The sequence below is a fragment of the Lycorma delicatula genome, chromosome 5 (genome assembly GCF_047948215.1).
Source record: "Lycorma delicatula isolate Av1 chromosome 5, ASM4794821v1, whole genome shotgun sequence".
Lineage (NCBI taxonomy): Eukaryota > Metazoa > Arthropoda > Insecta > Hemiptera > Fulgoridae > Lycorma > Lycorma delicatula.
In genome coordinates this window covers 17,027,511-17,041,808 of record NC_134459.1, presented here as the reverse complement: position 1 = coordinate 17,041,808, position 14,298 = coordinate 17,027,511, and the positions used below count along the sequence as shown (strand labels likewise).

The following is a 14,298-nucleotide window of genomic DNA, read 5'->3' as shown; positions in this document are numbered from 1 at the left end:
GCCCGTATAATACCGCTAACAAACTAGATCATTAGGTACTACCTTTCATTTTCTGGATAATATTATCAACTGTTAGAGGCCTCACTGATAACTCACATTTAAATCGCTCATGCTCCCATCTCATGCAGTCAAAGACTACATGTTCTGCTGTATCCCTTGCTAGGCAGTAGAGAATCTACCATCCTCCGCTCTCTGACGTCCAGCTAGATATGCACGGAATGCCCCATGCCCAGACAGAAACTGGGTAAACCAGTATCCAAATTCCCCGAAGCTACGCCCGATCCCAGTTCTGATGTCAGGGATTAAGCTATGGGTCACCTACCTCTACCTGCCGTGTTCCAGCAGACCTACCATTCATCAAGCATTCGCTCATAAGAGTTCCTTTTATATAATCCTTCATATAATCTTCATCTATGGTGCGCCAGTTATAGGGATGGCAGTCCCGCTATTACAAAAAAACGGCCTCAGTTGATACTGACCCATACGCAGCTGCTATTTTCAGTCACACGTCGGTGTATGCTCTCTAGAAGACGTCTGTTTCGTTCAATTGCAAGCGCACAGTGCCAAGCTGGCACTCCACAGTGCAACAATGAATTGATAATGTGTTCATAGATGTGCCTTTTAGATGTATGGGGACCTACTGTTGCCTCCATAAGTCTACTAAGTTCTCTGGCAGCTCTCTCAGCCTTAGTCAACATCTCCCTGGCATACGCCAAGAAGGACCTCCTGTGATCTATCCAAACACCCAGGTACTTGATACTAGTTTGGGGTATCACCTGATGATCACAGTAATCACGAGATCGTTTATCCTCCTCCTTCTCGTTAACAGCACCATTTTGGTATTTTGTGGCGATAAAGACAATCCTCTCTCTTCAAGCCAATTGGACATACGTTTAATGTTATCGTTGGCCAGTTCCATCACCTGATCCTTAGATCGTGCTGTGACCAATAAAGCCAGGTCATCAGCTAAAGCTACTGGGGTCACCCCATCCTGATAGTCCAGCCGAAGCATGCGATCATAGACAAAGTTTCACAACAGGGGGCCAGCACAGACCCATTGGGCACCCCGCCAGTGATGTGAAATCATAATTCCCGTTCTGCGGTTCTGTGGATAAAAATCTGTTTATACAGGTAGCTCTGTATTAGTCGTCTTAAATAGCCATCAACACCTCTGTCCCTTACCACCTGAAAGACTGTAACCCACCGGAGGGAATTAAACGCATTCTTTATATCTAGTACAATCAGCACCGGTATCTTCCTCGTCCTCCAGATGCCCAAAGCAGCAATATCCGCCGAAGATATTACACATCTCAGTTCTTCCACCATTGAAAGCTCTTCACGGAAGCTGTATTGTTATTGCTCAGACCCCCGACGCTTGTATATTCTCCGTCACTCGCGGCATAATCATATGTTCCAATAACTTACAGAAGCCATTGATCAGACAAATCAGCCGCGCCTGACTTCTTTATCAATACAATGCCAGCTTCCTTTCATGATGCAGGGAGCATCCTGAGGATAAGAAGCCATACTAACATGCAGAACTGTTACTGGCACAACATCCACCATAATTCTTATCACCTGAGCCGGGATCCCATCAGGGCCTGGACTCTTACGTAACTTCGTTCTCTTACCAGCTGCAATAAGCTTGTGAAGGGTTTGAACTCATCAACATCACTTCTCTTATCGGCACCTGGGTTACAGGAAACAAAACAGCTACGCAATCTCAGACTGTGTTTTCCGGCAACGCTGGCAGTCTGAGTCCAAACCAGCCACATACAATTATGTAACCCTTACCCCAGGGATCCCGGTCTAGCTCATCAAGAACTTTGCTCCAGGTTCGCTTCTTTGCTTGCTATATCTCATATTGATATTGGTTTTTCACCTCTATGTAATCACGATAAGCCTCACACCTGATAACCGGATCATCGCTTTGCCCTGTCTGCTGGTAAGCTCTACGTGCCGCCATGTTCCTTCTCCGAGAGATCTCGAGCTCAGTTGACCACCAGTATGCATGCTTACTTTTTGGATGACAAACAGTGACTCCGCATGCAGCACACTCCCGCTTAACCTGAAGTACAAACTCCTGTGATTCAGAGTTGAATTCCCTTCTTTGGATTGTTTCTGCAAACTTGCGACATCTAGGCTTTAACGTAGCCCTCAGGCCAACAACAGGCATATCGTCGCTTCAATCAGGATAAGGCAGTGATCAGACAAACATTCGTTCTCCAAAATTTTTGCACCATTCAACTCTAATTACTTGCTCTTCCTTCGCTCCCTGGCGTAGGTACATGCAAGATTGTTAGATCCTTGGCCCTTTACGCACCTCCTACTAGCAAACTCCTAGCCATCGTCTCCTTAATGTATTTAAGCTTCAGAGCCCTGACTCCGCAGTCTGAGTAGCCTGATTGATACCAGCTATAGGAGGCAACATCTCACTTAACAGCCCAAACATTTTGTGCAAATCGCAGAACACCTTTGATGGTCAATTATGTATTTTTTCATGTCATACTCCAGATTTTGCTGTAGCACTGTAATGCATTTGCCCAATTGCGATGTTAAAGCCTTGATAGCGTCCTTGAAATCAGCCTAGAATGCTTCAAGCCTTTCTCTAGCTTATGCTCTATTTCCATCTTCTCAGCTGGCCACCATCCATCACCTCACCTACATCTTCCAAAACTGGTGACATCACCGGATCATACTCAACTGTCGTATAGTGAGGACGATGCAAAGTACCAGTCACCGAAGACTCACCGCCGGACCTCTTCCAGCTATGGCTCCAACATACACCGCCGTGTTCTACACCAAATTCCATTTCTTTTGGTACCTCACATGACGGGGTTCAAAAAAGGAAGGGAACAGGTTTTTTTTGGGGGGTAGGTAAAATGTATTAGGTCAAAAATGGGAATAAAATTTGGGAGGTCCAAAAAAATTTTTTTATGGGTTTGAAAATGTACCCCCCCCAAAACAGGTTCAAAAATTCCTGGATCGGATAGATCCAGAGGGATATGGAGGTAGGATGTATGGGAAGGGAGAAATACAGGAAAATGTGTTCCCCTTACGTACAGACTAAGAATATTCACTCACCTCAACAGCAGAAACTTATAGAAATGTATAGACTTCCACAGCTAAGCAACTAGTGACTATGATCCTTATAGTACTAAGCTACAAGGTGGTCGATCACAAAACATTTACAAACATATCCAGAATATTTTCACCAACAAGTTCCAAACCAACATATTGATAATATCAACAAAAAACCCGGTCAAAACTTAAAACGTCCACACACTATGAAGTCTCTTACTCACTAGCATATGTTCTGAACTTGTTTGTGTAGCTTAGCACAGCCCTGGGTAAAACAATGGGTTTTTGAAGAAATTTAAATAAGCTAATTTGTAAAAAAGATTCGTGGTCTGCCAATCATATTATAAAATTCTGTAGCACCTTTAAAACTCTTTTAACAAAGTCTTTTAGAGAACAAAATCTTTTTAAGATTTTGAGAACATACCATCATAATTACATTTTTTCACAGGAAAGATCTTATTCATAGATCATGAAAGCATCTTCTTCTCATAATATGAACTCAATAAGAGTTTTAGTCCTTTTTCTTCCAGGAGCAGAATCTTGGCTTCTAAATCACACTTAGTAGTTCATATATGTAGTTAGTAGTTCAACATATGGAGCTGATAGCTTGTAGTGCAAAAATACGTGAGGGAAATCCGCATGTTAAACACTTCATCAAGGACAGATAAAATGTTAGGAAATATAAAAAAAAAAATAATGAGTAGTAAAGCTAACAAAAATTAAGACATGTATATAAACGGAAAAATACTTATTAACAACTTCAAATTTTACAATAAATACTATTATTTGTTACATACAATCATACATACATTTTTTTTTAGTTCTACACCAATTATATAATATCTATATAAAAAACAAAAAATATTTTAAAGCTTCCAAAACATTCTTATAGTATTTCCAATACCATTTTGATTATAAGTAAGGTTAAACAATCCAGCAAGTGTAATGACAGAGAAAATATATACAAGAACTCCAGCAACTTTAGGTATAAGTGGACCAAAAACAGCTTTCCTGATGTAATCAGTCTGTATATGTAAAAGCCCCCTGAAAAAAAAAATAAATATATTATATATAAAATTTTCAACAAGTTACGAATGAATATGTCAAATAAAATGTTTGCTCACATAACTAACTTAATTAGTATGAATGTAGAACATGTAATGTCTGCAATCTTAAAAAGGATTGTTTATCTAAAAAAAAAAAAGTAGTGCTGGTTTATCAGCTTTATATGTTCATCAACATCATCATCATCAGTGATTCCTCCTCATGTCTGAGAGCTGATTCACATCCTGCTGACAATTTCCCACCATGGCTCACTCAATCAAATCAATGTGCCTTAACATTTCTCCTGTCACCTCTTCAATTCAGGCATCTTGACAACACCATATATGACTATTGGAAAAACTAGTACCTGAAGCAGACTTAGATTTGTATTCCTTGTGATTGCTATATCCTTCTAAATAGCTGTCGACTAGGCCAAACTAATTCTTCATATTTCGGCTGATGAGCCATAATTACTTTATCTTTTATATGGCGTTAAGGACATAATATTGGATGAAACAAAATAAACCATGCACTATTAAAAGAAATACCAACTGAAGCATCCTACTGCTATTAAAAACATAAGGCACAATACTTGCCAAACAATTACTATGTAGCTCTTCCCCCCACCATAGACAAGCAATCTGCTGTCAACTATGATGGACCCATTACTCAAGCACAGAGCATCCTTACTATAACTACCATCAGTAGGTTCTGAGTTCAGATCTACTGTTGTAATGTACTTGTGTCTACTTCACTTCTATGATAAAAGACATTTTCAGAATATATCCTTTTTATTATGAAATATATATATATTTTTTAAACTTTTTCAATAGATTTTCTAAAATGCATAAACAAAATTCTCTTTTTTTTGTAAGGCTTAAGTTTAGCTACTTCGCTTTTTATTTCATCACATAACTAACAATATTGGGGTTCAGTACAGGAGGTAAGGAGGCAGCCGTAAAGGAAAGTGACCATGCTCCACTATAATTTAGTTCACGGAAAAAATTTTTTTTATTCTGAAAGTTTAAAAATTTCCCAAACTCTGCTTTTATTTTTGAAAGATCGTAAACCAGTGTTTCTCAACCTGCAGGGCGTGCCCCCCTAACGAGATGTGATAACACTAAATGGGGAGCGTGAGCAAATCAAAAAGAAAATATTAATAAAAAAATGTATTAATTTACTGAAAGGAAAGCAAAACAAAATACATTCTGACATAATAAATGATAAAATCAGTATGACACAATGTATTTAATAAATAATTAACTTATCAATATTAAATTAAAAACAAGTTTAATGATTATTAGCGACTCCTTTGGGCCTGTCTTACAGAGCAAAGTTTTTCAAAGGTTTAAATATTACAAATATGAGTTCTTTTTCTAAATTTAGCTGAGATCTATATTTTGTCTTCATAGCAGCCACCTCAGAAAATCTGGTTTCGCAAGGTAGGATGTTGAAAATAGTAATAGTATACGAAATGCTCTTGTTTTCAGTGCAGCAAACTCATTGTCCACCCCTGGCAAAAAATTCAAAGTGATTTATTACTAAATTATCTTTTGATTTCGCCTATCCTGTCACGAAGATTTCTTCTTTGGCAGTTGGGGTGTCCTTCAGGAGTATTTTGAAATGGATCCCTAACCCACTTGTAACTTGCTGCAAGCTTGTAACTTGCTTTCTCGTCAATGAGAAAATACTTTTGAAAATCCTTTGCCAGCACGGCTAAATGATTACAAAAACAACTTTTCAGCCTTGCAAGTTTTAACATACTCATCTACATTTGCAAACATTTCTAGATTTTTTTTTGGTTTAAATTTCTCCTCTACAATTCCAATTTTCTACAAAAAGCGTTAACTTCATCACTTGTAGCCAACAATAAGTATTTTCTCCTTGGAGTTGAAGATTCAAGGTATTTAATTTCTCAAATATGTCAACCAAGTAGTTCAATTCCATCATAAATAAACCATATCTTCTAGAAAAATGGCGATTTCATCTCTAATTCATAAACATGTTGCAAAAATTTCCCACATGATAACAATCTTGCCTTGCAATTACATAGTAACACTGAATGTACTACTTGCACCCATGTCTTTACTAAGTGCAGAAAAGATTCTTGATTTTGGGGTCTCATTTTTATGTAATTTACTACAGTTACAACTGTCGTTAGCACAATATTCAAACCAGGACTCATTTCTTTGGAAGCCAGAGCTTCTCTGTGGATCATGCAATGTGTCCAGACACAGTGTAGATTTTTGTCTCAAAAGTGCTTGCCTACTTTGGAATCTTCCAGATATTGAACGAGCACCACCGGTACATATTGAGACACAATTTTTCCACTATATGTTTGCCTTATTTATAAATTCTTTAAGATAGCAAATAATGCGAGCGCTGTTGCTTTGAGTTCTATTGGTTTGCAGGAAGTAGTTCTTCTACTGCTGACATACCATAACAAAAAAATATAGGTAATGAAATGAGCATCTTTATTTTATTGCTTGCTATCTGTTGCCTCATCAAACTGCACTGTCATACTGCAATTTGTTATACAACTTCCCGAAAAACTGATGCTGTACATCTTCAGTTATATCACCAATTCAACGAGAACAGTATTATTTGATAGAGGTTGGACTGCAATTGTTTAGCAAAATTATCGATTCTGGTTTTGTCAATACAGAGGATCGATGTTGCAAATATCAATAAATTTAGTTATTCTTGATAATTTGTAAGGTTTATAATTAAAGTCATATGTAGCTTTAGCATCAAAATACATTATTATTATTATATACATTGTTATTGTATGAGGAGGGGCGCAATGAAAATTATGATTGAAAATTGGGTTGCAAATACTGAAAGATTGAGAAACGCTGTCGAAAACTATTTCAAGAACACCTATCCACTTTAAGAATAGAAGAATCTGGCTTCTTGTCTTTTTCTACCCAATGATATTTATTTGTGATTGTACAATATGACCACACACTGATTATTGTCATAATAAATATTCTTATAATACTTATCTTGACTGTCCTAATGAAATAAACGTGACTCAGAAACATCATCGTTCAAGCATTTTTATAATAAAATAATTAGCATACAGTACACTTATTTTGTTATGAACATTTTTGATTTGTGATAATATGGAACATATTACTCAGCCATTGAAAATAAACAATTTTCTGTACATCAGAGTATAATGGCTTTCAAATGCTCTCTATTAATGACAAATTTTAATCTATTAATTACTCAAATATAATTAAGAAAGCAAAAAAAAGAAAATAATTTTAAATACCCAATACAAAAAATATATAGAATAAAATTACTATCATAAAGAATAACAATAACCATCTTGTTACCAACCACAACAGCTAGAAAGTGGGCTGAAATCATTTTTCAGAAAGTTACCACATGCAAATATGCCTAGGTTCATCTAATTTATTTCTTCTATTTAACTAGTTCCAAACAGAATTTAATAAAATAAATACTGATAAAAGTCAATAAAACATGACTCAACAGCCCATTGGCAAACAACCAGAAATTAAATTTAATATCAGTCATATGAACTTGTATGGGCAACTTGGAGAGTACATGACTAGGGATAAAGGTTGCTCTTTGAGAGTTCTAAAATCTATTCCACTGCAATGTGAGCAAATAAGTGCTGGTGAATTTGGGTGTAGTAGACTTGTTTGCTACAGTTTCATTTGAAATATTTAAGACATAAAATGAGTATTTTTTATGAAAATGCCAGTTTATATATAAATATATATATGTGTGTGTATGAGTGTAATAAAATTTTTATACTTTTGAACTAGCAACGGCAGCTAGGGAACCTTGACTGCCTTAACAACAAGCACCAATGATACAGCTATCAGTTTCTTAAAGGCTCACTCATTGTCCTCCTTTTTAACAAAGACCTAAGAAGAATTAAGTAATATTGTTATCTTACTGTCTAAGATTACACCAAATAAGTTATTTACTTACCAATGCATGTGCATGGACAGTAAAAGTGCAATTACACTATCGATAAGCTTGCTAGGAGCAGCAATACAGAGTGGGGCAAAGACTACTAATCCTACTGTAACAGCTCTCTCCAATGTCCACATTGATGAATGATCATGGCTTCCTTGAGATGCCAATAAATGTTTGCTTGTAGAAAATTTCTGTGTCTGCACAAACTGTAAAAAAAAACTATGAAAATTATCTTACCCAAATTTAAAACAATGAAACCATCATACAAAAAGAAGATTGTTGCACTATCTGCTACCTACCTCTTGCCAAGCTACACCTCATAAAAAATTTTGTTTAATACTGCATTAAAATCATATCAATACTTAGATTCAAAGTATCTTAAGATACTGAATTACATGATAATGCATTTAAATTACTTTTCTAAAGTTGAGTGTTACAAAGTAATTTTGAGAAATTCTCTAGAAATTAACTTAATATTACATTCATAATATATTGTATTCTTAAACATATTTATTCAATTAAGTAAGTTTCAATAAAATTTTGATAACTCATGATATAAATAAATAACAAACTAACCTGTAATCTATACTTGCAGATAACTGTTTTATAATAATAAAATTTTATAATAACTGAACAAAACATGGGAGTTTTTTTGTAGTTTTTTAAAGAATCTTATTTTATAAGATTTAACTTTAAAAAATTATAGCTGTACGACATGACATTACCGCCGCCGCCACATCATAATTAATTTATTTTAATATTCCATTCCTCAGAAATAATTTTTACTAGTTGAATCCTTCATTCATTGTTGTTTTTCATGTGATTATTTTTGTACAGTGTATGTTTATTATTAAATAGATTAAAATTACAAATTTGTAAAAAAAATTTCAAATTAAAGAAAGCAATAAACTGTAATCCATTGAATACTGAAATGTTATTGCTCTGACAATAATCTGCTCAACAAAAAATGCAAATGCTACTTACCAGTAAAGGTCTTAAGTCTTCTTTTGATTTCTTTCACCACCACAGAATAATAGTACACATTTAAGTTTGTTTGTTTTTTATTCTTTTTTAAGCTAAATGATAAAAATAAATTCCAAAAATATAATGTATTATTAAGTTAGGCCACTTATTTATACAATGAAAAAATAAGAGAAACAGAAAGGAGCAAAAAGTAAATCACTCCCAATAACCTTGAGTATTTATGGGTAAATTAATTTTTTTAATGACATACACAGGGGCAGACTTACAAAAGCATATCTACCCCATGTGCTGGTATTATTACAACTTAATAATTAAAAAATATTATTTTCTGGTAACAACTTTAATTTCCCTGTGATCTTTCATTCTATCTCTCATGTATAACAATAAACAATATAATTCACACCCTATTGGTTATTCGCACAAATATGTATACACATGAATATTATTATCAATTAAACAACTGTGTGTATTTTACTATTGTAGGAAGTTTTTGAACCAAATTCTTTACTGCCTATCACATACTTGAATTATCTTAAATCCTTTTACTGAATAACATATTTCTAAGATTATACTCTATTTTATTAACTTTGTTATGCCTTTAAAAAAAACTGATTACATCACTCAGCACATAAGCTTGGACCATTAATAGGAAAAATGTCTAAAAATTCACTCTTTTATAAACTTACCTGCAATAACTGACTTTCATTTTTTCCGCTTAGAGGTGCTTTAGTACCATTTCTTAAGTTTTGTAACACAGCCCAAGTATAAGATCTGTTCAATGGTTTAACACATAAATCTGGAAATATAAAATTTATATCAGTGATTTTAATAAAAGAAAAAAAATACATTTAAATTAATAAAATGTGTAAGAATACACATCTACAAATAAAAAGTTCTAGAACTCAGGAGTTTAAACAGAGATGTTGCAGAATTTGATTTTGAGAAAAATCTTGTGAAGGAATATTTTACTATTATGAATACAATATATTCTAATACAGTAGTGTATTAGAATATATATATTGTAATTATAGAATTAAAATATATTCTATATATAGTCAATCCTTTTATTATAAGTTATATATAATAAGTTTATTATAAGTTATATTATAAGTTTTATAGTCAATCCTTTTATTATAAGATTTAATAGTTTTCTACTTATTAATACATTCTAATATTAATTTGAATACTTAATTAAACTATATGTAATAACAATAAACACATTGAGATCTATTTCCTTAACTTAAAAAATATATGTCAATATATTTTTTTTTTAAACAGTAAATCAAAAATATTTATTAACAAACAAGAAATCATGACTATTAGTTTTAGATAATGTTTACTACAGTTTACCATTACAATGTTTAATTAACAACAATCACTTTCTGGAATTATGATCAAGAAATAATCATTTAAGGTTTAATTTTCTCTTCAGTAAATAATATCTATTCAAGCCATTTGGTTCATACAAAATCAAACATGACTTAACTTTTCTAAATTTTATAATTCAACTTTCAAGTAGATGTATATTCTCTGCAAGAACTCTTCAGAATGAAGTTAGTTTGATTATTGTAATTGAATCATGTAGGGAATATCTATCTTGATGCACAAATACTGTGTCGTCTAATTCAAAGTTACCATTACAATTAAGTTGTCTATTTTACTATTCATAATGAAAAAAACTTATACTGGATTAGTAATCATGTTTTCAGAATTGCCTTTCCTGCCATATTAAATCCATATAAAGATCATAGGTACCTTTTGGAAAGAATATTAGTGACTAAATTAAAGACACCTCTTAAAAGCAGGTAAACATCCGTTGACAAAATTATCAGACATGGTAGTTAAAGGTTAATTCATGCAAAATAGATTCAGCTACGCGAAAACTAACAGACATAATTTGAAAAAAAAACGAATTTGATTACTTAAGTTTGTTTGAATTCTAAATTCAACTAAAATCAAAATTGTCAAATAATGGGCACTGATGCCAAATAACAAGGATCAGTAGAGGCGAACCCAAACCAAATTATCTTTTTCCCCTAACGTTATTAGATGAAGGTCAAATTCTATAACATTGAATTCTATAAATATTAAATTGAAGATGTAAAAATTATCATTTACCTTTGCTGACAGAAAACTGTCGCCGCAAAATAGCACACAAAGCCATATTCAATTAATAATAAGCTCGATTGCGAATAAAAAAAATACTACATTCGGACACAACCTCTAGATTACAAAGAGGTTATCGTCCCAATTTTGTAAAGATACAAATTGTTTTACATGATTTTTATTAATAATCTTTATTAATATAAAATTAAATGTTTTCATTAAATTTAATTAATTTGAATTTTTTTTATATTTTTGTTTGTCGTTACAAAGTTTTAATTTTTAAATACTTAAAAATTTTTAAATAAACTAAACTTAAATTAAACTTTATCCAGATTCATTTACAAACATTTAATACTTAAAAAACGTTCATCATAAGAAAAAGTACTGTTAGCTTCTGGAAGATATAAAAATCGAAACGGTATTAATCCCACCGTAATGGCAACATCAAAGTGGAGAGAACAGCGTTTTCAAACTGAAGGTTAAGTGTGGTTATATTTTTTGGTGGATTAATAAAAAATTATCTTTTTGTAATTTTAGTGAGATAAATGGAAGATAATGAGATTTTGGGGTCTGATGCTTTGAACATGCTAAAACATTTCCCCTTGCTACTGCCTAGTAATAACTTTAAATGTTGGGAAGGAATTGTTTATGTTAGGGTAAGTTTCAGATTTATTTTTTACACGACTGTCCAAAAAGTAGTGTAATGTACCTAGTGCGTATGTATGTATGTTCCACCGTAGTATCACAACGGCTGAACCGATTTAAATGTATGACCCCGTGAAATCCTTACGTTACGAGGAGTTCAACTAAAATACTTTGTTTGCTGGCCTCTATAGCACAAGTGGTAGCATCTCAGCCTTTCATCTGGAGGTCCCCGGGTTAAAATCCCCGTCAGACATGGTATTTTCTCAAGTAACAAAATTGCCATTTCCTCTCATTCTCTGAAGCAATACCTAACAGTGGTTTCAGAGGCATAAAAAAAAAAATTGTTTGTTGGATGATAAGGAGCGTAAAATGTATAAAAATATGAAGTGGGAGAGTTTGTAGAGATACTTTGATTTAATACTGTAATCCTGTGGCTAAGTGTTTTACAATAGGTAGCATTGTGGAACAGAACACTCTGCTGGGTTGGTAGTCCTTTCTTTTTACGATCCATGCTTTTTCTTGTCACAGGTCATGTTATTTTCCATTAGTAATAAATCTGACCCAATTAGATTCTCCAGGCTGATGTGAAAAGATCTTAAGAAGCATTGTAAACCTTGATATCTGGTAGGGGAGCTGTCTGTAGTGAAACTAAGGGATTGGGTTGTCCATCTGATGACTGCATAGCAATCATATTATCTAAAATACTTATTATCTAATCTCCGCTGTCAAAAATCAGTAAATGATACAAGTTTACAGATAATACCTTGATTCCCTGATAATAACTGACTATACTTATTCGTTTATTACTGTTAATAATTGATTAATTGAACCTGAAGATCAAAATCATACAGTTTCGGTAAAAATATTATTTATTAAATAAAACCTATGGAAATTATTTCTTTGATAATGGAAGATGAAAAAAAGGCTGAAAACTTTCAGTTATGTCCAGCAAAGGGATGTGATAACTTTATTCACTTTTCTTTGAATCAGTTTCAGATGGTGTTGACAATCTGCAATTTGAATATCAAGTAAAAAATATTTTTTTTTGTCTTCAGTCATTTGACTGGCTTGATGCAGATCTCCAAGATTCCCTATCTAGTGCCAGTCATTTCATTTCAGTATACTCTCTGTATCCTACATTCCTAACAATTTGTTTTACATATTCCTGCCTGGAAAATTTTTCCCATCTACATGTACCTCCAATATCAAAGCGACTACTATTCCAGGATGCCGCCTGAAGATGCTGCCTATAAGTCTGTCTCTTCTAGTAAGCTATATTTTTCTAACTGCTTCTTTCTTTATCAATTTGCTGAAACACCTCTTCATTTGTCACTTTATCCACCCAAGTGTTTTTAACATTTTCCTATAGCACCAATTTCAAAAGCTTCTAATCTTTTCTTCTCAGATACTCCAATCATCCAAGTTTCACTTCTATATAAAGCTACACTCCAAACATATACTTTCAGAATGCTTTCCTGATGTTTAAATTAATTTTTGAAGTAAGTAAATTGTATTTTTAACTGAGAGCTCATTTCGCTTATGGTATTCAGCATTTTATGTCGCACCTGCTTCATCCATCTTTAAAAATTCCACTTCCCAAATAGCAAAATTCTACTACTTCCATAGTCTTTTCTCATCATATTTTTTAATTCAGTGGCCCGTCTACATTATTTCTACCACATTTTATTACTTTAGTTTTGTTCTTGTTTATTTTCATGTGGTAGTTCTTGCGTAGGACTTCACCCATGTTGTTCGCTGTTTCTTTTAAATCTTTTTTAGTCTCTGCAAGAATTACTATATCATCAGCAAATTCTAACATTTCTATCTTCTCACCTTGCACTGTTACTCCAGATCTAAATTGTTCTTTAACATCAATAACTTATAGTTCTATGTAAAGATTAAAAAGAAACAGGGATAGGGAACATCCTTGTTGGACTCCCATTTTTATTATGGCTTCTTTCTTATAAAATTTGATTATTACCATTGTAGTTTGGTTCCTGCAAATTTTAGCAATTCTTCTATCTCTATACTGAATCCTAAATTTTTTAAAATACTGAACATTTTATTCCAGTCTACATTATCAAATGCCTTTTCTAAGTCCATATATGCCAAGTATGTTGTTTTTTTCTTCAATCTTACTTGTACTATTAATCTGAGTCCTAAAATTGCTTCCCTTGTCCTTATACTTTTCCTGTAACCAACTTGGTCTTCTAACACTTCTTCCACTCTACTCTCAATTCTTCAGTACAGAATTATAATTAAGATTTTTGATGCATGAATAGTTAAGCAAATTGTTCTGTATTCTTCACATTTATCTGCTCCTGCTTTCTTTGGTATCATGACAATAACACTCTTTTTGAAGTCTGACAGAACTTCCCCTTTTTCATAAATATTACACACCAGTTTGTATAATCTATCTATTGCTTCCTCACTGCACTGCGCAATAATTCTGCAGGTATCCTGTCTATCATTCAAATCTTTTAA

General features: G+C 33.3%; 2 protein-coding genes across 4 annotated transcripts in view; one reads left to right on the top strand and one right to left on the bottom strand.

Annotated features, from left to right (window-relative positions):
• Nucleotides 1–3,812: 3,812 nt before the first annotated feature.
• On the bottom strand, nt 3,813–11,338 carry SdhD (succinate dehydrogenase, subunit D). The gene is made up of 4 exons (XM_075365717.1): nt 11,182–11,338; nt 9,750–9,859; nt 8,092–8,285; nt 3,813–4,125 (listed from the first exon to the last, which is right to left on the bottom strand). Exons 1-4 carry the CDS (start codon nt 11,225–11,227, stop codon nt 3,948–3,950), a joined length of 528 nt encoding a protein of 175 aa, XP_075221832.1. The 5' UTR covers nt 11,228–11,338; the 3' UTR covers nt 3,813–3,947.
• Nucleotides 11,339–11,575: 237 nt separating this feature from the next.
• Nucleotides 11,576–14,298, top strand: part of LOC142324757 (E3 ubiquitin-protein ligase FANCL-like) — a 43,448-nt gene continuing 40,725 nt past the window's right edge. For 2 of the 3 annotated variants that reach the window (XM_075365716.1, XM_075365713.1), the window contains exon 1: nt 11,577–11,825. In XM_075365716.1, coding sequence (XP_075221831.1) covers nt 11,715–11,825 — 111 coding nt within the window. In that variant the 5' untranslated portion in view covers nt 11,577–11,714. Of the gene's footprint in view, nt 11,826–14,298 lie in introns of all 3 variants that reach the window. The other variant, XM_075365714.1, reaches the window with a different exon arrangement.

Coding starts and splice junctions, on each gene's coding strand:
- SdhD (XM_075365717.1), bottom strand. CDS start 11,227: ATGGCTTTGTGTGCTATTTTGCGGCGACAGTTTTCTGTCAGCAAAG. Junction 9,860..11,181: donor ACAGTTTTCTGTCAGCAAAG/GTAAATGATAAT, acceptor TTATATTTCCAG/ATTTATGTGTTAAACCATTG. Junction 4,126..8,091: donor CTGTCCATGCACATGCATTG/GTAAGTAAATAA, acceptor TTTTTTTTTCAG/GGGGCTTTTACATATACAGA.